The following is a 20,820-nucleotide window of genomic DNA, read 5'->3' on the forward strand; positions in this document are numbered from 1 at the left end:
CCTGACTCTTCTGCACTCTTGATTCTTTACCTTCTGCTATTACAGGCTTTCCTGTCATGTCAGAAGTCTGTGAAATTGGAGCAGACAGTGAGACCAGCTTTGCTCTAAGCCCCCCACGCCCCAGACCCCCTGCTCACCCCCAGGGTTGCAAGCACCTGCACAGGTAGTCCTGACTGATGTGGGTGATATCGCAGCACACCAAAGCTCCTTTAACAAATCTCCCTTTGATGCAGCACAAACAATGGTGTCTCTATAGGAAACCCCCTTACCTCTGTCTGTGTATGTGTGTGTGTGTGTGTGTGTGTGTGTGTGTGTGTGTGTGTGTTGGGGGGGAGACTCTCAAACAGAAAAAGAAAATGGCACAAAAAACTTCCAAATGAGAGGGAAAACGTTCTGGTTAAAGGAGGAAAGCACTGGATTTGCTTTACCCCATCTCTCCACAAGAGGACACTGCCAACTTGCATCGGCCCTACTGTACTGTGAGAGCATTTCACAAAAAAAAATGCTACAATTGCTGTGATAAAATGACATTTTACAAAAAAAATGCTACAATTTCTGTGATAAAATGAGTACTGTTTCGCTTCCTGAAATTCTTTCCCTTTTTGGAGTTTTCTCTTATTTCTTTTTTCCCCCTAAATTTTAAAAGTGCATCCTAAATTTCTTAGAGAAATTTGCACATACAATAAATCCTGGTGACGTGTATTTTGTGATTGAAAAAGTAACAAAATGCTGGTGAAAATTTCATCATGTTCATTCAGGATAGAGCCGCTCAGCAGAAAATGAATTATCAAAGCACTTCTTTCCAGTGTTCACATTTGGGGTGACTTTAATCAGCAATGTTTTGAGGTTGTTCCATGATTGTGGTTTAGATTTGTTTTTGATTTCTGCTTAAAGAGAAACTGCTTGTTAAAGTGACTTTAAGTGCAAAGAAAACCTAATTACTTGTGAGTTGTTCCATCTGTATTACATAACTGTCTCAGTTTTATTTGCCTCTCCCTCAACTTTTAATAACTTGTATATTAGCAATAAACCAATAAAATTAATTAATGCAATTTTTGGGAAATGCTTTTTTTTCACTATGTTTTAATTATATATCTTTTTTAAAATTCAGGCGTTCTGTTTTTTCCCTACATTTTACACAAAATCCTATGTGTTTTCTCCCTAAAATAGGCAGGATAATCAATCTGTGAACATCATAATTGTGATTTTTCACTGTCACTGTGTTACTCGTGCGGTGCCTTTATGCACTTAACAGTGTTTGCAGAACTCCCTTCTTGAGCTATTGATATGTTTAAAAAAAACTCAGCGCAGCCTGCGAGGTGGAGGGGGGCAGGCCCTTGGCTTTGTCTCTCTGTTGAGTGGAGCCATCAGATAACAGCCAGGACAATAGTGCTCCATTCTGAGGGCTCACTTAAATGAGCAGGAAGTGGCGGTGAGCGCCTAGCGGAGGCTTCTGGTGGACTCCCTGGGGTCTGCTCAGCCCTGATGGAGCACCACTGCTGAATGGTTGGAGAGCATGAGAGGAAATGAGAAGCTAGCAGCCACCCAGCTGGAGCCACGGGTGTCCTTTGATGGTGAAAGTAAAGTTGGGAGCAAGGTAAAGGTGATGGAGAAGTAAGAAGAGGCAGAGGAAAAATAAGGAGAAGTTAGAAAAGAAATGGAAAAGAAAGGCGGTGGCACAAGGGGAAAAGGAAGAAACAAGGAGAGCGCTGAAGCAGACCTCACTGGCCTAGAATCAGGGGGAAAATGCACCAGAACTCAGTTGATGACTGTGTAGGTGTGCACCTCACAGGAATGTGCAAAACAAAAACCATTCAACACCAATGTGTTTTCAGAGATGAGATATTTTGAAAGATATTTTCTCAGCCTTGTACATCACTGATGGTATGCCCTGAGCCCTTTCCCCTGGCTGTATCGCGCATATGATGCTTCCGAGCTCACTCACTGCGCACACTACAAAATCTGCCCTGCACTTATATTTCAGAATGCTTACAGCCCACTACTTTGCATTGATAAGCATTATATATAAACAACACTCTGAAGGCGTAACATAATGAAGGGTTACAGGTCTTTGAACATCAAAGAAGCCCACTGCTTCTTTCACTGCATTTTTATTTATTTATTGTCTTAATGTTTTCGACATCTAACAATAAGTAGACTAATAAAAAAAAAGAAGCTAAAACAGTTTTCTGGTTTTACTATTGTTGTCTAGCTTCAAATGTGATTTCATGAGTGATGTCCCTGTGTGGCAGGAAGGTGGTTTGGCAGTGGCAGCCGGTACAGTTCAGCCCCTGCATCTGTTTGCCCTCTCCACCCTGCTTATTTCAGCTTGGTACGTGCAGGAGAGGGTGTCTGGTGCTAGAGCTGCCGTGCAATCCCTCAAGCTGACAAGATCAAGTCAGGAAATCCAGTGTTAATGAATACTATTAAAGCAGACTGTAAATGAAAGTGCACACAAGTGATGCAATGGAGAAAACAATGTTTTGTTTCACGTACGAGAAACCCGCACATTTAACTTACTATTGTACTGTAGTGAACTAACAGTGACATTCAGCTTGGACGTGACACTATGCCAGTATTACTGTTTTAGAATAAGTCCCAAACTTAACCAGACAGTTTGGGAAGCATATCATATATTTTTTTAATATACTGTTCCGCTACTTTCTGACACTTTTACTGTTAATGATTTTAAAAATGTGACAAAGACCCTACACTCCGAGCCTTTTATGAAATATAGCTCTTTGATCCACAACCTTGAGCACACCACCTCACGATGTAGAGAAATCCAAAGTCTGAGAGTCAGGGAGTAATAGAGGATCTTTTACTTTAGCAAGTATACATTTTTGGAAAGATACATTTTACGTAAAGTTTTAGTAGAAATCTCAAAACTAACATGACTAGATGCCACTACAGCTCATAATGTGTTCAATATGGAGATAGCAGCCTGTAAAGATCACTGTGTTGGTGCCCACAACTAAGCTGTTGAGTCAACATAACCATCATGAACTCTGTGTGAGATAAGCCTGGCCGCACTAGTGATTCTCAAGGACCACTCAGAGTCTTACGCACAAGATAAAGTACAGGAGTCCCTGCAGAGGACGGACGCAAGATCTCAGGTTGCAGTCAGAATATTTAGTGCAGATCTTTCCTGTACAGATGAAAATGAAACTCCCCCGTCCCTACAATAACGTAATGCTTAATGTTTAAAGTTTTATTTATAAGGCTTATTGAAAATTAAATATCATACACATAGTTGAGTCATGCGTACTTCTTATTTATGATGACAAAAATGCAAAAAGGGAAACTTTGATGGGTACAGGAATCTTTCACAATACATAGAAAACATAAGCTATTTTCCCCCATATGCTGCACAGAAACATCCCCCATCTTTCTTTCTTCTCTTTTCAAGCCCACCATTTTTTGTTCAATGCCTGTGGGAGTGATTATTACTCTCAAGTGTGCAACGCCACAAATGACAATGCAGAGAAATGCTGTTTCCCTGTTGTGTGGAATGCTCTTAGTGCTCTAAAGCTGAAAGTGAATCCAGTGTTGACAGAAGTGTTGAGGTGAAACAGACAATGCAGTCAAAGCTCTTACAATGTGGTTCAAGGCTGTGTCGCCAATGTGTACTTGAGCTGCACAATGCTTTGGCATAGGCTAGGAAGTGACACATCCCAAAACCCAGGCTCTCCAGTCAACCCAGAGCCTCAGTAGCACCGGTCAAAACAACTTGGGCATCTTTCTTTGCCTTTAGACAACAATTCTGATGGCAAAAGAGCCAAACGGGACAGGCGGAAAAAAAACAACAAAAAAAAACAAACAAAAAAAAACAACAACAACTCTCCTTCATGACTTCAATCAAACAGTTATTCTAAGTGGCCAAATCATCAAAAATCATCATGGCAGAGTAAATGTGAACAGGAAAAGCAGTGCACTTCATCTGTGACAGAAATCCTCCAGATGAGACTGAACAAAAGTGAGTGTTTGTGCATGTGTGTGACAGCACATCCTGAAAGGCGACACAGCCAGCATGACACAGCAAGGAAGGTCAGCTGGGAATAGAGCTCTCACCTTTTGTTCTTTTCAGATGACAGGCGGCATGCCTAGGCAAAGCGTTAACCATTTGGTTTCCCAAATGTAAGAGCAGTAAAAGTTTACTTCCTTCACCACCAGCGGACCAAACATTTGCTGTACTCAATAAATCCATTATTGCCTTAATCATATGGGAACTGTAGTATGAACATGTGCTTAATTATCTTTATTGTTACCTAACAAGAGCATAAAATCTAATCTCAGAGGATGCTTTTTGAGTGCTCACTCGTTAGGGGGACTTTTGATATAGGCGGGTACTCCCTTACCGCCCAGGAGATGCATGGCCCAGATGTTTGATGAATGGACATGACTTGTGTAGGTGTGGTGGGGGTCAAGAGACGTTCATCACAAATGAACAGGAAAAGCCACCCACTCCGAAATCTTCCCGACTCACGCAAAGGTGAAAGCTGCTTTAAAAGCACTGAACTAATAACTGAAAACCTTTATGTATGACATGCCTTTCCCAAGCGAGACAAAGAGATCTGGGACATGCGAGTAGAATTCACTACACATCTCTGACACTAATTAAATTATAGTGTGTTGCCCGGGGACAGAGATGATGATGATTACAGGTGTATTTAAGCATGGAAAAATTATTAGAAGAAAAACAAAAGCTAAAAAAAATATGCAATTTTTGCTTTCATTAATGTATTTTCTAAAAACAAGCTTCTTTAAAAAAAATATACTTTTTGAAGCAAATCAAGTGGTTGTCTGAAAAAATCCTAGTTTTTGTTTGGCATTTAACCCTTGCAGGAGCTTTCTGACATGTAAGTGACAAATTACCATAAATTTATGACTCAATCTTATGCTTTGTAAGGGAGATGATTTCTGAAGTCAGACAATACTTGGACAGGACAAGGAGAGGCACTAATGGATGGAGACGAGCAGTAGACGGAAAGGGTTGGGAGAGGTAGGGAGACACAAGGAGAGGCTTGGCTTCTAGCAGTCAGCCTCATTGACAAGGTCACTTCCAAAGGAACATGCCATGGGGGGTCAGGACAAGCGTCCCATAAAGTAGATAAAGAACAATAGCAGGAACTATAGGCCACAAAGTAACTGGAGACTCTCCCTGGAAGAGAATAATTGAAAGACCCCGTAAGATCAGGACACACACTCAGCATGAAGGAGACAGGCTGGATGAGGTATTTTTATAATGTGATTAATGCTATTGCAACAAGGAAAGTGGGATCATGAGGTGCGCTGCCAAACAAAACTTCAGCTGCCATCGGATTGGATGTTTTTCCAAGCCTCACTGAACTGTAGAGGTTTTTTTTAGACAAGATAACTGTTTTTCTTCCAGGAAAATTCTGCGCTTCAAAAACATCAACAACAGTGAAAAAAAAAAAATTAGAAAAAAATAAGGAAGTAAAAAAAGCTCGTTGGGACCCATAGTTTTTGGTTTTGTGTCAGCAGGTTTACTCCGATGTTGTAGTCAGTGTTACTCAAATTAGTAATGTATTACACATTACTCATTACTTTTCTTAAAAATAATGCAGTACATTTATTACTCTCTGGAGAAAGTAGTTTGCTACATTACTAGTTATGTTATTTTTGCGTTACTCTTTAACATCAACTGAACCGCACTGTCACATAATTACCAGTTAGCAATAATAATAACAGTCCCACACACTTACATAAATGCCTGTTCTAATGAGGAGACACACAAGAGCTTTCTGTACGTGTTTTAATATGAACACAGCACCGACAACACAAAATGTAAAGCTGAAACCAGCTCAAAGAGACTTTAATTCTGATTGTACTGTAGAAATGGAGGCTACAATGCTGCACGCCTGACTGCTCGACACTGCTTCTGTTACCTGTACCTAAGATCAGGCTCCAGCTGCAGGGCTCAGCATACACTCAGCTGCAACATCGGCCTGGGTTTGTGAGCTTTGTGTTAGGATGCTGTCGGTGCAGATGCTTAGTTGCATTGTGTCTGTCTTAGATGCAGTTTGCACTTTACTATTATGCTCTTGTCCTTTCTTGCAATAAAAATAACAGTAATGGTTCCTTTCTTTGAATACGAACTATTATCAGCTGACTGTAGTGAAAGGGTGCTGTAAGAAAAAGCATATTATTCTCTTTCTATCTGCCTTTTGATGAAGATAAGTGAAGAACCTTTTTTAACTCAAGTAATCATTGTCAAGTTCTACAATCGAGACACACCTTCGTGAATGTTTACAACATGGTGCAAACCACTGGTTATAATCAAGTACAAAAAAACAAGATTAGAGTTTGTCAGAAAACGTCTAAAAGAGCCAGCACAGTTCAGAAAACGCATCTGTAGACATATGAAAGCAAGATTACCTTATATGAAAATGATGGGAAGAGAAAACTATGGAAAAGGAGAGAAACAGCTCATGACATGAAGCATGCTACTTGTTGTATTACTTTTGCATTACTCCCTAAAATGGCCTGAAGCGTATTAGCACATAATTACCAATGAATAGTGTAAAACACAGGCTATAGCCCCACACACTGACACAAATCCCTGTCCTAATGAGGGCATACAGAAACAAATACAGGTAGAAACGAGGCTACGGTGCTGCAAGTCTGACTGTTCACTGCTTGATTTTGTTACATGTTGAAGATCAGACTGGCTGCTAGGATGGGGTCAGTACATGCAAATTTTTAAGACTGGTCTGTTTTCCTTTGTTAGCATGCTGTGTGTGCAGATATTTGCAAAGTTGTTGTGTCACTGTTGTTATCTTTGATGTTGTGTTGGCAGTAGCGGCTTTACTGAATGCAGCATGTGTTGCAGGTGTTTCTATCCTGGAAGCAGTTTGCACTTTACAAAACTGCTCTTGTCCTTTTATGCATTAAAAATAAAAAATATTGTGCATTTTAATCCTCAAAATTTGTAGATGTCCACCACTTCCCTCCTCTCTGTGCACAAACTGAAATGAGCTGATTATAGAAGCTACAAAGGAAGAAAAAGGGCACGCTTGATGTTGTTTTCTTTCTTTTAATCCACCCATTCTTACAGCGTCCCTGAGAGGTCCGATGCACCGCAACCTAAGAAAATACCAGCATGCACACAAAACACAACAGAAGTTGAAATAAAAGAGACGCTCATAAAACACAGGTGAAGTCATTTAGGGGAGACACTTAATGTCATGGAACAGCTGCAAAAGTGACAGAAACCAAAAATACCAAGGACTGCACTGAGATATGCTTATAAAAGAATTGGATGCTGGTGTTTTCTGCATTTTATTGAATAACTTTTGTAATGTAAGTAACATAACTGTAAATGCAATGTGATTAATGAATTCACTATAATAATCCATTACATTACCAAAATATATAGTGTGAGTATGGTGGAGATAATGTTATAATAGAGCCGTGTATGACTGACAGTTTCTCCAGTCAAAGAAATGGCCGAGCAAGTCACCTAAACTCAGCCAGCAGAGCCTGCTTTCACTTATTAAACACAAACCTGCACTGCGAAAGCAACTGAAAGTGGCTGCAGTAAAGGCCGAGCAGATCATCTCAAAGGAGGAAAGGCAGCATTTCGTGATGTTCATGGGTTCAACACTTCAGGCAGTCACTGACTACAAATGATTTTCATCCAACTATTAAAAACAATCATTATATTTAAAATTGTGTTAGTTTTTCCAATAATTTTCACCCTCTGAAAACAGGGGACAGCGACTAAAGATGGCTGCAATTCCCAAACAATTTATTATTATTATTATTATTATTATTATTATTATTATTATTATTATTAATATTATTATTATTATTATTATTAGTAGTAGTAGTAGTAGTAGTAGTAGTACTGTTATTGTGTTATTCCCCTTGAAATAAAGCTGAGAGTCTAATTATGGTTTGAGCCACTATGGTGGATAGAAATTCTGTCTTTGTCCAATAATTTGTGGCTCTAACTGTGTAAAGGACTCAGGTTTGTAGCTTACTGTGCCCCTCGGTTATTCACATTTTCATTGTTACCATTCCTAAAGAACCCTGTTTGTAGTTTGGGGTTTTCATTCAATATCCTTTTCTATTCAATGCATTTTTCCTTTAACAGCTGACTAATATCTTGTTTAAACAGTCGCAGACACATCACTCTGCTGGCATGTTTATAAATCCTCTGGAGCTAATCAACACAATAGCCCACATTCCTGGCATTTAAAGGAAGTCCCTAATATCACTGGATCGCTTCTCCACCAGAGACAGAAATTCTAGGAATATGACACAAGAACAAAAACAAGTCTTCACATGCATGTCTGTTTATTTCATTCAGTTATAAAGGCAAGAATACATCACACTTTGCCAATGCAGCGCTTTGCATCTGCAACACATCCTTGGACCTTTCACCTACACCCTGTCTGACTCCCCTTGCATTGTTAGCAGTGAATTCTCTTTCGGGGAATAACAACAACATGGGGAAGTTTTAGCTCAAATTAGCTAATGTTTTCATTTAAAAAAATGAGAATGAACCGCAGTAATAAGAATGAAAGATTTCTCAGAATTAAATCACTTGACCTGGATCCAGCTTTGCCGCCGTATGTGAGATTACCTAACACCCCCTGGGCTGAGGTGACATGACATGTGAAAATGATTTCATGAAAACTCCAAAAGTGATTAGTTTTATTTTAAGAATTACTCAGATGACTGCATGTAATGTGTCTGATGCACTGTGGTGATGAAATCTACGAGAGCAAAGTGTGCAGCTTCATAGCTTGGTTGCATTGTGCAGTAATAGTTATAAATAGATAAGTTAATTATTGTAAGCAATTAGAAGCTCACCTAACCCCCAAGTACGTATTTAACCCTAACTCTGACCTTTTCCCAAACCTGACAAAGTTGTTTTGTGATTGTTGTGCTGCCTTGCTGAATGGAGTGTCAGATTAAAGACCTTCAAAACATCTGACTGCTTTATGGAACTCAGTGGCTGAAATCTAAAATCTACCAACAAAGCATTTTTCGATTCTGAGCAAAGTAAGTGTGAGCAAATTAGATAATTTTTTTATAGAACTGCAACTCTTTAGGGGGATTTAATATCTGGGACTGAGCATTCAAAAGTAAGTGAAACTTTAGCATTAATAATTACAATATTTTGATCACCTGTCTCTGGTATCACACTGGGATAATAGTTCTTGTACAGTGTATTGTTATACCTGTATGGTGCTCTATATTAATGATATTACAGTGTGCGTGTGGGTTCATGGTCAGTAACATTTGTAGCTCATGCTTTGTTATCTTTGATGTTTGGGTGTGTGTTACAGTACATTTTGAATTTTCAAATTTAAACTTGATGCCCTTCTAGCCAAGGTCTGGGTCCATTCAAGCCGAAACCCCTGGGTGTTGCCTTGTACAACAATAGAAAGCAGTGGCGTTGCCTTCCCTACCTCACGTAGCTTCTCATAGAATGGGAGACTTTATTCATGAGACGGAAGAGATTCATTCACAGCACCCAAGACTGGGTTTACTTTTAAGATAAATTCTCCATTTCCTTAGTTTTATCTCCACCATTCAGACCAGTCCTTTCTTGAGACTGTGATTCCCTCTGCTTCGCCCTTGCTCACACATTCGGTAAAACCATTTCTGTTTTGATTATACGGTTAGATTTCCAAGTTGCGTCTTGCAGAGAATACGGCCAGCAGGCTAACTCACACACACACACACACACACGCACGCACGCACGCACGCACACGCACGCACGCACGCACACACACACACACACACACACACACAAACATACAGATCCCGTTTTATCTTGTATTTATCCAAAGCTCCCTTGTATTCACTCCTGTCTGACAAAGAAGATCTCACTCATCACATACAATCTGTGATCAGAGTCAAGGTGTGGTTTGATCCATGAACCAGGATGCCATGTAAGATTGAGTTTCACAGAGGTTTCATGTACCATGCAGACTCTTTTCCTTATGGCTACACAGTTTAAACAACCCCCTCCACTACAGACATTTATCCTTCTCGGAAATGAACTCCTCGTTAACAGACATGGTTTGAGGTTACACCTCAGCTCCACCAGCGACACTACTTTGATGTCTTTAGGAGTTTCACAGTGCTATACATTGTATGACTTTATCAATTGTGCCTCCTTTGACCTCCCACATAGCTGTGCAGTGTGAAGGAGTGTGTAGGGGAGACCGGGGATAGTTGTAACATTTTTGACATTTCTGTCTGTAAATTGGAGCTCGTTTAAGGTAGTGGATTCAAAATGTAATCCAAAGTATTTACATGTCTCTGCTATTAAATAGTGCAGCTATTTTCTCTGCAGCACAATTACCCATTGCATGGTATGGCCTCAAACACAAAGAGTGAAATGTTACAATTAACCCCATAGTCTGGGTTAGTTGTAACATATCCTGGGGTGAAATGTAACACAATGAAATAAGGGTACTAACAAAACATTAACATGTAATCTTTGTTTATTCAACACATGAATGCACTTACATCCATTTATGTAGCTGTGTGTGTGTGTGACAGAATGCAGAAATCTAGCTTTTGAACATATTCCAACCCCCCCAAAAAAGTCAAATTATGGAATTTTCTGCAACTGAATATTTCATTAATTTTGATTGGTCTTCCTTGAGTTTGGCCTCATTGGCTCAGTGGGCATTATAACCTACAACTCTTGCACCAATTTTGAACATAACAATGAAGCTGAAAAAATGTAGTTGTTCACCAGCATCGCAATTCCATTACTTTTTATCATGGCTTACCTTGGTGTGGTTTGCAGAGTGCTTCAGAAAGATGAGGAAATCTGTTTCTTGCACCCATCCTGACTTATTTCCACCAATATTTCTTACTGGTCCATCTCTGACACAGTGGTCTGCATAATGTATGTGTGGGAACACAAACAGTGTTGCCAATGGCATTAACCACATATACAAATGCGACCAGTGAACCTCTCTCTGCTGATGTCGTTGCCCCAACTTGTTTAATATAAATTAAAGTAAAAGTGTGGTAAGTTGTAACATCTGCATTATTGTTACAACTGAACTAGCTAACATTACAGCCAACGGCTAAAACATTAGCACTAAAGACCTACACAGAATATATCCCCATAGACATACAAATAACTAAATTTAAGTTTGATGAGTTTAGCTGCAAAGCAGATAATGCTATTAAACATTGAAAAAAGTAGAAAAACTTACTTTTTGGCATACAAATTACTTTTTTTCATGTTAAATTGTCTGTGTTTGACAAAATGTGCTGATTTTTCACATGTGATAGCAGAACTGAATTGGGCATGCACAGGATGAGTCACATCATTTGAAACTTAGCCCTGATTGGAGAAATTTGAAGTGTTACAACTGACCCACGTTACAACTATCCCCGGTCTCCCCTATGTGTGTGTTTAGAAGTAGGTATTGAGAGTGAAGGACAGGAAGATTGTATGTCTGGCTTTCTATCTTCTGCTGGGGAAAAAAACAAAAAAAACTTTTAGCAGTAGGACCCAGAGGATTTCTCTCGGGGGGAAAATCGACCAGCACACCTTTATGATTTCTGAGGCTGGACAAAGATGTGAAAAAACTTGTTGATTACTGTAAGAAAAAAAAGTAGAGCTATGAGCAATGTCATTGGCTACTTAGAGTCTGACAGGAAAATGGAATGGCTCTTGAGGTCAGAGTAGAGTCAACTATAAATGTATTATAACTGACAACACCTCTACTGAGTCAACTGCTGCGGCTGCACGGTGTCATTAGTCATCTCTGCAGGGACAACATGAGCGCTTCTGTTGCTGTATACAGGAGCATTTACACGGAGGACCGATTCAAACAGGCTTACGGCTCTGACGATAACGCCAGTGGAAGCTTGCGGCTCCGGGAAAAACTCGCAGGGAGGTGCAGGTGTTCAAACCGAGCCTGCCTTCACCTGTTGAGGGAGAGAGTGCCCATTTTCAGCTGGCTGCCAAGATACAAGCTAAAGAAATGGATTCTAGGAGATACCATAGCAGGACTCACAGTCGGTATTCTTCACATTCCTCAAGGTGAGAGAACACTGCGTCGAGAAAAAGAAAAAAGTTTGCGTTAGAATTAATTACTTGGAGCTTCTCTCGTACTTTAATTTTTTTTTTTTTATTAAAATCCTACATTGCCAAAATTTAATATTAACAAAAAAAGCATCTCACGACAAAACATAGTTCATTATTAATACTGATACTTTGAAATAAATTTATTTTGAACAAGTATTTCAAAAATGTTTCAACTGTAAACTTCAAACTTCTTAAATGTACATTTACATAGTTGGTGTCTGATCTGGTCACACTGCACCTTCATCGCCTTAGTGTGAAGAACAGGAACAGATCGTAAATTCCTAAATGAAAGAGAAGCAACACACCATTAACTGTCCTTTCCTTCTCTCCTTCTTCTCCCCCCCCCCTCTAAACAGGCATGGCCTTTGCTCTACTCACATCCGTGGCTCCGATATTTGGTCTTTACACCTCTTTCTTTCCTGTTGTCCTTTATATGTTTTTTGGCACGGGTCGCCATGTATCCACAGGTAAGATGTTAGTCCACAGGGTGTCTATTTATTCACAGAGAAGTGTATAAGATGAAATTCAATAATCTGGGACAACAGCAGAGTCATGATCAGATGTAACCCTCACATACTGTGCATATTTCATGCCCTCTCTGTAAGTTTTGATGAGGTCAAGAACTTCCACGTAATAAGTGTCTATACTGAATCTCGAACAACAGATCTCTGTAAAATACCCTGCATGTCATTATTAAACGGAACCTTAATCTTTTATTAATGTTTCAGAGAGCAGGTGGAGTGTTTTTGTTTGTTTGTTTGTTTGTTTGTTTGTTTGTTTGTTTGTTTTTATGTCCTGTTTTATAGCAGCAATAATTATTTGAATATGTCCAGAACATTCTAGAGCTGTTGGGATTTACTATATAAATGTAAAACTATTACAATTAAAAAGCCATTACAATCATAACTACGATCTATATCATCAGTATTTATTAAAAAACAACTATTTTGTTTATTGCAAACTACTGAGTGCATTCGTTGAAATTTTATAATCATATGAAACTCACAATGGTTCTATTGATCTTGGTTGTAATCTCACTTATCTCAGAATATATATTAGATTCTTTTATGGCATTGCTCGTGCTTGCAGTTGCAGATTTAATGACCTCTGGGCTTCTGTGCACCTTAAATGGTTGCTGCTACACAGTTTTCCTATTTCACAGTTTCAAAGAGCAGCTGGAGTCTGACACCAGGGGAACCTGGGTAAATGTGATGAACAAAGGCAGTTGTTGGGACAGTCAATGTCCCCCTTGAACCACCAGTATCACATAAAAATACACACAGACAGTTTCACAATTTGAAGATTCCCTAAAAACACCATTTCCAATGTCTCAATGGATGCAGGTCAAATTTGACCAAGCCTTAAATATACTGAATCTTCTAGCTTGTAAATAATATATTTCCCTTTTTTGTGTTTTGGTTAATTTTAGGAAAAGTCATCACATTTCAGGCTATGAAAAACAGGTCAATGTTACCCCACCTGTATGTGAGGGTTAAATGATTTGAAGCATATCTCTTGGAATTAAAGTCAGATTACTTTTATATTGCTTTATGGATATGTTTGGCCTCTTTTCAGGGACCTTTGCTGTAGTGAGTTTGATGACTGGCTCTGTGGTGGAGCAGCTGGTTCCCAGTCCTCTGGAGATTAACTCAAGTTCTTCTGAAGCGAGTGACTTTGAAGCCCAGAGAATTGGAGTGGCCTCAGCTATAGCACTTCTCTCAGGAATTATTATGGTAAAACAGACACAGAAAGTCAATAAAGTGAAATAATAGTGTATGTGTGTATCAAACTCACAGTGTTACATTAAACTCTTTTCGCCCAGCTCTGCATGTTTGCTCTTCAGCTGGGATTTCTCTCCACCTACCTATCTGAGCCAATTGTTAAGGCCTTCACCAGTGCTGCCGCCTTCCATGTTACCATCTCACAGCTGCAAAGCATGCTGGGCCTGCGGCTCCCTCGCCACAATGGGGCCTTCTCTCTCTTCAAGGTAAAAAGCAGTGCTTCTTGGTGAAGAAGAAGTGTTCTCATTTGAGCAAAGAGTTATTTTTTGTAGTCTTATCACGGTCTTGTGTGCTCAGACTTTAGCATCAGTGATGGAAAACCTGCCTCACACTAACATGGCGGAGCTGCTGATCTCTTTGGTGTGTTTGGCCATCCTGGTACCAGTTAAGGAGCTCAACATGCGTTTCAGGAAACGCCTCCGAACACCTATCCCTGTGGAGATCCTCACGGTTAGTTAACTAGCTTTGTGAACACTAAAGATATATTTAATAATTTACAGTTGTAACTCTGACTTTATGCTTCAGGTGATTATTGCCACAGGTGTGGCTTATGCCTGCTCACTGGACTCCACTTACAACATTGAGATAGTTGGCCATATCCCTGCTGGGTAAGCTTTTAGACTTAAATTTAAAAATAAAATAAAATAAAAGACTGATTCATTCAGTAGTTAAAAGTGCTCTGACTAATTTTCACAAATCTTGTGGTCTTCAGATTCCCGAGGCCACAATTGCCTGCCTTTCACATGTTCCCTGCCATTGCTGGGGACACAATAGCCATAACATTTGTTGGCTATGCTGTGTCCGTGTCACTGGCAATGATTTATGCCGATAAACATGGATATTCTATACACCCCAACCAGGTAAAATGTAGGAATGTCACTGCTCGATTCTTGCAAATCTGTCAGGTATTTGGACTGAACCTGTGTTTTATTTCAGGAGCTGCTGGCTCATGGGATCTCCAACACAGTGTCATCCTTTTTTACCTGCTTCCCTAGCTCAGCCACTTTAGCCACCACTAATATACTCGAGAGTGCTGGAGGATACACACAGGTAGCATACATGATATTCAGTTTCCACTAAGAGTTCTCACCAAGGAGCAGAAAATGTGACACCTGATGTTATACTGATGTTATAATAGGAGCAGAAAAACATGCTTCAATTTCCAAACAATCTGCACAGAGAATACAAAATGCTAATTTTACATTTATTAACATAGAAATCCTTGTGTCTTTTGGTGTATTCGTGCAGCTCTCTGGGTTGTTCACTAGTCTTGTTGTCCTGATTGTTCTTCTGCTAATTGGACCACTGTTCTACTTCCTACCCAAGGTGAGCTTAAATATGTGTCTCAACAACCTTTAGAGAAGGAGAGGGGGCAAGTTCACTTATCCTATCCTCTGTCTGTGTCTGCAGGCAGTCCTGGCATGCATCAATGTTACCAGCCTCAGACAGATGTTCCTGCAGTTCCAAGACTTACCTGACCTGTGGAGAATCAGTAAAATTGACTTTGTAAGGCCACTTAAAAGCAAGCTATAACACGATAAGTGTTTCTCACCTATGAAGACAAATAAATACCAGAAAACAGAAGAATGATTATTTAATGCAGCCAGAATCTTTATTTATTTTAAAACACTGCAAATAGACATATAAATAGCTATCTCAGGGATTAAATATATAGATAAACTTCTGTACGCTGCCAGAAAGGACTATTTCGCTGGTCCGGCCCACATGAGATCAAAGTGTAATGTAAAATGAGCTTGGCATCCCTGCTCTACATCATCAGTAGGATTTCTTTTTTAACCATAACCTGCTTTTGTTTGTTTATGATAAAAAAAAACAAAAAAACCTCTGAGCAACAAATTGAACAAAAATGCTGGCAGTAGCAAACATGATACAAGTTAAAACACATATATGCAAATTGATATTTTAATTTCTATTTTTTTTTTAAAAAAGGTCTGAAGATTAAATAAATGCTCCAGTTTAAAAAAATGAGAATTTTCTGGCCATTTTCATATAGTTCAGGCTTTACAGGGTTAAAGCCTCATGTCATATTGCTGGGTTTTTCCTCAAATTTCCAGAATTGCAGCAGAAGTTCTTGCTGGCAGTGTGGAGATAGAAGACTGGCCTCATAGCTGTCATCCAGACGTCTAAGTAATTAGTGCAGCAACTAATGTAACTTTAAGAATTAGTGACACAGATTTCCTTGGTCTAGTGAACATTTTACACAGGTGGGGTGAAGTATATTATAATGTTTAATTTAATCATGCAGGATAACAGTATCTCCAGCTTTGAACTGTGTCAAAGTATGTGCCATTTAAAGAAATGCTGTGAATATTTTTCCATGCACGTCTTCCATACTTTGTAATACTAACACTCAATTATTCCAAGTTCATTTGACAAATTGATGTCACCTGTACTGTCTTTAAACAATAAGTACGGCATCATCAGTTGCCAGACTTTTTGAAATAAACACTGCCTGAAGCCAAGAAGCATTAATCAGGACCCTGGAATCCTGACCTACTGGAACACGGGGAGCACATCACATAAATTGCTTGATCCTTGCACCTTCGCATTAATTGCTAGGCTAGAATTAATCATAATTTATATCCTGTTATATCCTGACAAGACAATGCATTATTGTGTCTCTGTTTGTGTGTAGATGGTTTGGCTTGTAACTTGGCTCTCTGTGGTGATACTCAATGTGGACCTTGGCCTGGCTATCGGGGTGGTCTTCTCTATGATGACTGTCATCTGCCGCACACAAAGGTACATTTTCCATTCCCTCTGCACAAATACCACAGTGCAATCCAGCAAAAGCACTTATAAGGGAAAATGTGCACATCTGGAAGGTTAAAAATAAAACTCACATAAACACAAACATCATACTTCATGTATGTAAGTAGCATATGTGGTCTATCATAACTTCTTATATTAATTTAAAGTTTATGATTTAACAGGGCTGGTTGTTCAGTGCTTGGTCGGGCCAGTAACACAGAAATTTACAGACCTCTGGAGAACCATAACAAGGTGAGCGAGGGTTACTTCTCTTCTTTGAAATATGAAAATGAGCAACCAGCTCCAGAAATATACAAACTTTCTCTCACCCTGTCAATATCTCGTCAAATTTGCATGTGGATTTGCAGTATGAATATCCAAGAATACAGGTGATGCATTTCTATTTTTCTTACAGTGCCACGAAGTGCCTGGAGTGAAAATCCTGACTTACAACGGGCCCATTTACTACGGCAACCGTAGCTTCTTCAGGGAGGAAATGATTAGGCTGTTGGGCCTGACACCAGAGAAGATCCGCAGGCGGGAGAAGGCCATAAAAGCCCTGGAGAAACGGGAGAGGGAGACCACTGTCAGCACTGTGGTATGATTATTGCTATTCCTCGTTAATCTGAGTCACAAAATATAAAAAAAAATAGAGTACACATACATGGTAAAAATACAAAATACTTCAGTAACTTTCCGCTTCCCCCTGTGTTTTTTTGTAGGAAAGAGGGATTGCAAACACATCGTTTTCCTCAGAAAATGAGTTCTTCAAATCAGGTAAGCAATGACTTTGTATAAGTGTATGCTAAGTAAACAATTCTAAATACAACTGCTATTTCATGAATTAAAAAAAAAAAAATCAAGAGACTTTTTCACACCATATTAACATTTTCTGAAGACGTTCTTGTATTGCAAATAGTTTGAACTTTCAAATGAATACATTTTTTCTGCAGAAACATCTGAAAGCTATGACCAGGCAGTGTTAATCGATTGCAGCAGCGTGATATTTGTTGATGTTGCTGGAGCAAGACTCCTGACACAGGTTAGTCGGTGAAAGTAAGACCTAATTGAAAACATTGAGCCTGAATTACACCATGTCACTGTATAGGCTTTTCCTTATTTCTTGATGCATTGTAATCAGTGCAATTTATTGCTTTTCCCCCATTTAGATGTGTACTGAGTGCCAGAAAGTTGGAGTTCATGTATATTTGGCTAACTGCAATGGTGAGGCCCATGTACCCCAAATATTTTATTCCTAATTGTTTTCTTTCTGCTTTATTCTGTGCAAACTTTTATGTAGAAGCTTTCATATTTTCTAGAGAGAGTAGACATGCTGACCGCTTGTTCTCTGTGCACAGAGAGTGTTTTAAAGATCCTAACGTCCAGTGGGCTGATGAAATACATGAATCCACAACATATCTTTGTCACCGTCCACGATGCTGTGGTGTATATCCAACAGCAGAAGGTAAATGTCAGAGTATTTTATAAATAGATGAGACTTTAAATTCTGATAATAAGAACAATGATGTTAACTATCTTGTCTGTTGCAGGAAAAACCTTCAGCGAACACCACGACAGTTTGGGTATGAGGCTGAAGGAAGGTGATGAGTTATGTTCCCCTCAACCAAGTGTTGAGTGCTAAAATGGCAGAGACCATTTTAGCTGCTGTAATAGCTAAGACTGTACTTGCCAGTGTTTGAAAGGCGCAGTAGCCTGTTGTAGCATGAAGTCTTAATTTGTGTTAACTTCTTACATGATAGTTTTACCATGTTTTTTATTTTTCAAATATCAGACTGACTGCCAAACTTAAATCAAAATCAAATCAAGCAGAAGGAATTAGTCCACAACACAAAACCCACCAATACAAAACAATAAAAAAAATGATATATATGACTGACATGAATTGTTTTCGCCCGTTTTTTTTTTTTAGTTGTTGTATAATTTTGTATTTTTCTTGTTGTATATGATGTATTTTGGCATGTTATCAGCATTGGTTGTATTTATTTTTTGTTGTTTTTAATACAAATGCATTTCATGCACATTGTATATATTTTTCTTTTACTATGCATATTTATACATTTTGAAATCTGTGCTTCAGTATGCAGTCATGTACAGTAAATAGCACTGCGACTCCAGAAAGACTGAATAAAAGACTTTAGGAATGAGCTGCGGCGACTGTGCCACCCAGTGGCTGTTCTGACAATGAATACATCTTACAAACAAAACCTGGAGCATTTTAGTGAATAAAAACATGCAATAAATAGAAGTAAAACGTCATCTGTAGGTTTCTAAATCAATGTATTGATTAGCAATAGTTATTAAGTGTGAAGACTTATACTTTTGAAGGAAAACGGTGAGGAATGTGAAGAATGCCACTCTCTGAGATTTGGAAGGGGGGAGAAGAGCAGTCTTTGTACTTTATCAGCCATTGTAAACCAGGCTGTCTGGACTGAGAAAGATTAAAAAATACTACAAAGTCTCATAGCAGCAGAGAAAATTATATTTTAGTATTATAAAAAAATGAAAAAAACAAACAAACAAACAAAACAAACAAACCCAAAAACAATTGGAGAAAAACAGGTTATTAATCTTGCAGATTACTGGTTAATTTATGATACAAAATGCAGTTTTCACTGGAAATACATAAACATGCCACTTTTATTCTGGTATGTGTATCTGTCTTTACTTTCAAAACGCAGACATATTCTAAAAAATGTGATGAAATCTGCTATATTCATTACAATAACTGAAAGCATCTCACACTGTTATGCTGCCCTCTGCTGTCCGACGGGTAAAAACCTCCCTGCTATCACATTCTTGTTACCTTGACCTGATAAAACTACATGTAGTGAGAGTCAAAAACCAGGACAAAAAAACAAAAAACCCTAATTATTTCCCTGCTTGATGTTGGATAGCCAAGTTATTAATTTTTTCCTGTGCATATTTCAAAGGGCCCTCGGGATACCGTGCCCTTTGGGTTTTCCCTTTAAAGCTCAAGGAGTGTTTTACTAATTAGTAGGAAGTTGTCCACTTTAATTAGAACGCCATACACATGGCTGTGGCCAAATGTTTACTTAAGCCCGATTCTACACTCAGGCCTGCCTACACACACACACACACACACACACACACACACACACACACACACACACACACACACACACACACACTTTCCAAAAAATAAATCAAAATCAAAATAAAAGTAACACTGGAAAATCCCCCAGGAATTTCAGCGATGTAGTGATCAAACTCGGATTTAAATGAATACCTGTTTTAAGATAATCTGCAAACATGGAAAACTGGAGGCGTGCAGAAGATAATTCATATAAGCTGACTTGACTACTGAGAGGGAAAAATAAGGTAATTTTCTCCCCACGCTTTGAGTACCATTATGGCAGCAAAGAAAGAAAACCAGGAACAAGAAATAAAGTGGATTATAATTGAAACGTATCTGGTAATAACAGGAATTTGAAGATAAAGAGCGTGAATTAAAATAAAAATAAATATGCTGGAATTCACTTCATAGCTGGGATAGGCTCCAGCGCCCCCCCGCGACCCTGAAAAGAATAAGCGGAAGCGGATGGATGGATGAATTCACTTCATAAAAATGCAACTTGTATTGCATTTTTGTCTGATGTTTTATTTTCACCTTGTGGTCAAACGTTGGAGCAGCAGTTAGTCTGCGGGTGTCTAGCCTGAGAAAATGGTCACGTGCTGCTCCATCGTCATCAGTGGTGATCTGTTCTGACCCTCGGCAAAAATTCACAGACGACCCCTCCCATCTCCGTTGTAGGGCCCTCTTAGGGAGGCCAGGTTTCTCATACTATCCTTGCAAAATTTGCACATTGCCACTGCTGCAGTTTAAAGTTTGTGAACTCTCTGGCCTGAGGCCCCGAGGTGTTGCCTGTCTTGCCAGGTGGGAAGCCTCTAGTTGCCATTTATCCTAGTGAAATTGAATGTCTATAGATCAGGCCCAATGATGGCACGAAAATATTGTTAAAGAGCAAGCAAACAGAATTTGATTTAACTTGAGGTGGCGCTAGTTTTAACTGCTTGTCTCCAGGGGGCGCCACTACTCCAAAGATACATTATAGGTGACAACACGATTAACAGCAGTGTGTTAATTATGTCAGATGAGATTTCCGCCTAATCACGTTCACTAACTAGCGC

General features: G+C 39.1%; 1 protein-coding gene across 1 annotated transcript; it reads left to right on the forward strand.

Moving 5' to 3' along the window:
• Positions 1–11,724: 11,724 nt before the first annotated feature.
• On the forward strand, positions 11,725–18,558 carry slc26a10 (solute carrier family 26 member 10). The gene is made up of 18 exons (XM_085344593.1): positions 11,725–12,052; positions 12,454–12,564; positions 13,673–13,830; positions 13,920–14,084; positions 14,176–14,328; positions 14,404–14,486; positions 14,591–14,738; positions 14,815–14,928; positions 15,127–15,204; positions 15,289–15,384; positions 16,535–16,641; positions 16,833–16,902; positions 17,066–17,248; positions 17,373–17,427; positions 17,604–17,692; positions 17,820–17,874; positions 18,009–18,115; positions 18,201–18,558. Exons 1-18 carry the CDS (start codon positions 11,788–11,790, stop codon positions 18,237–18,239), a joined length of 2,076 nt encoding a protein of 691 aa, XP_085200719.1. The 5' UTR covers positions 11,725–11,787; the 3' UTR covers positions 18,240–18,558.
• The last annotated feature ends 2,262 nt before the right edge of the window (positions 18,559–20,820 follow it).

Source organism: Diplotaxodon limnothrissa, linkage group LG20, assembly GCF_057381915.1.
Source record: "Diplotaxodon limnothrissa isolate DT_005_m linkage group LG20, D_limnothrissa_male_GT1.1, whole genome shotgun sequence".
In the NCBI taxonomy this organism is placed as follows: Eukaryota; Metazoa; Chordata; class Actinopteri; order Cichliformes; family Cichlidae; genus Diplotaxodon; species Diplotaxodon limnothrissa.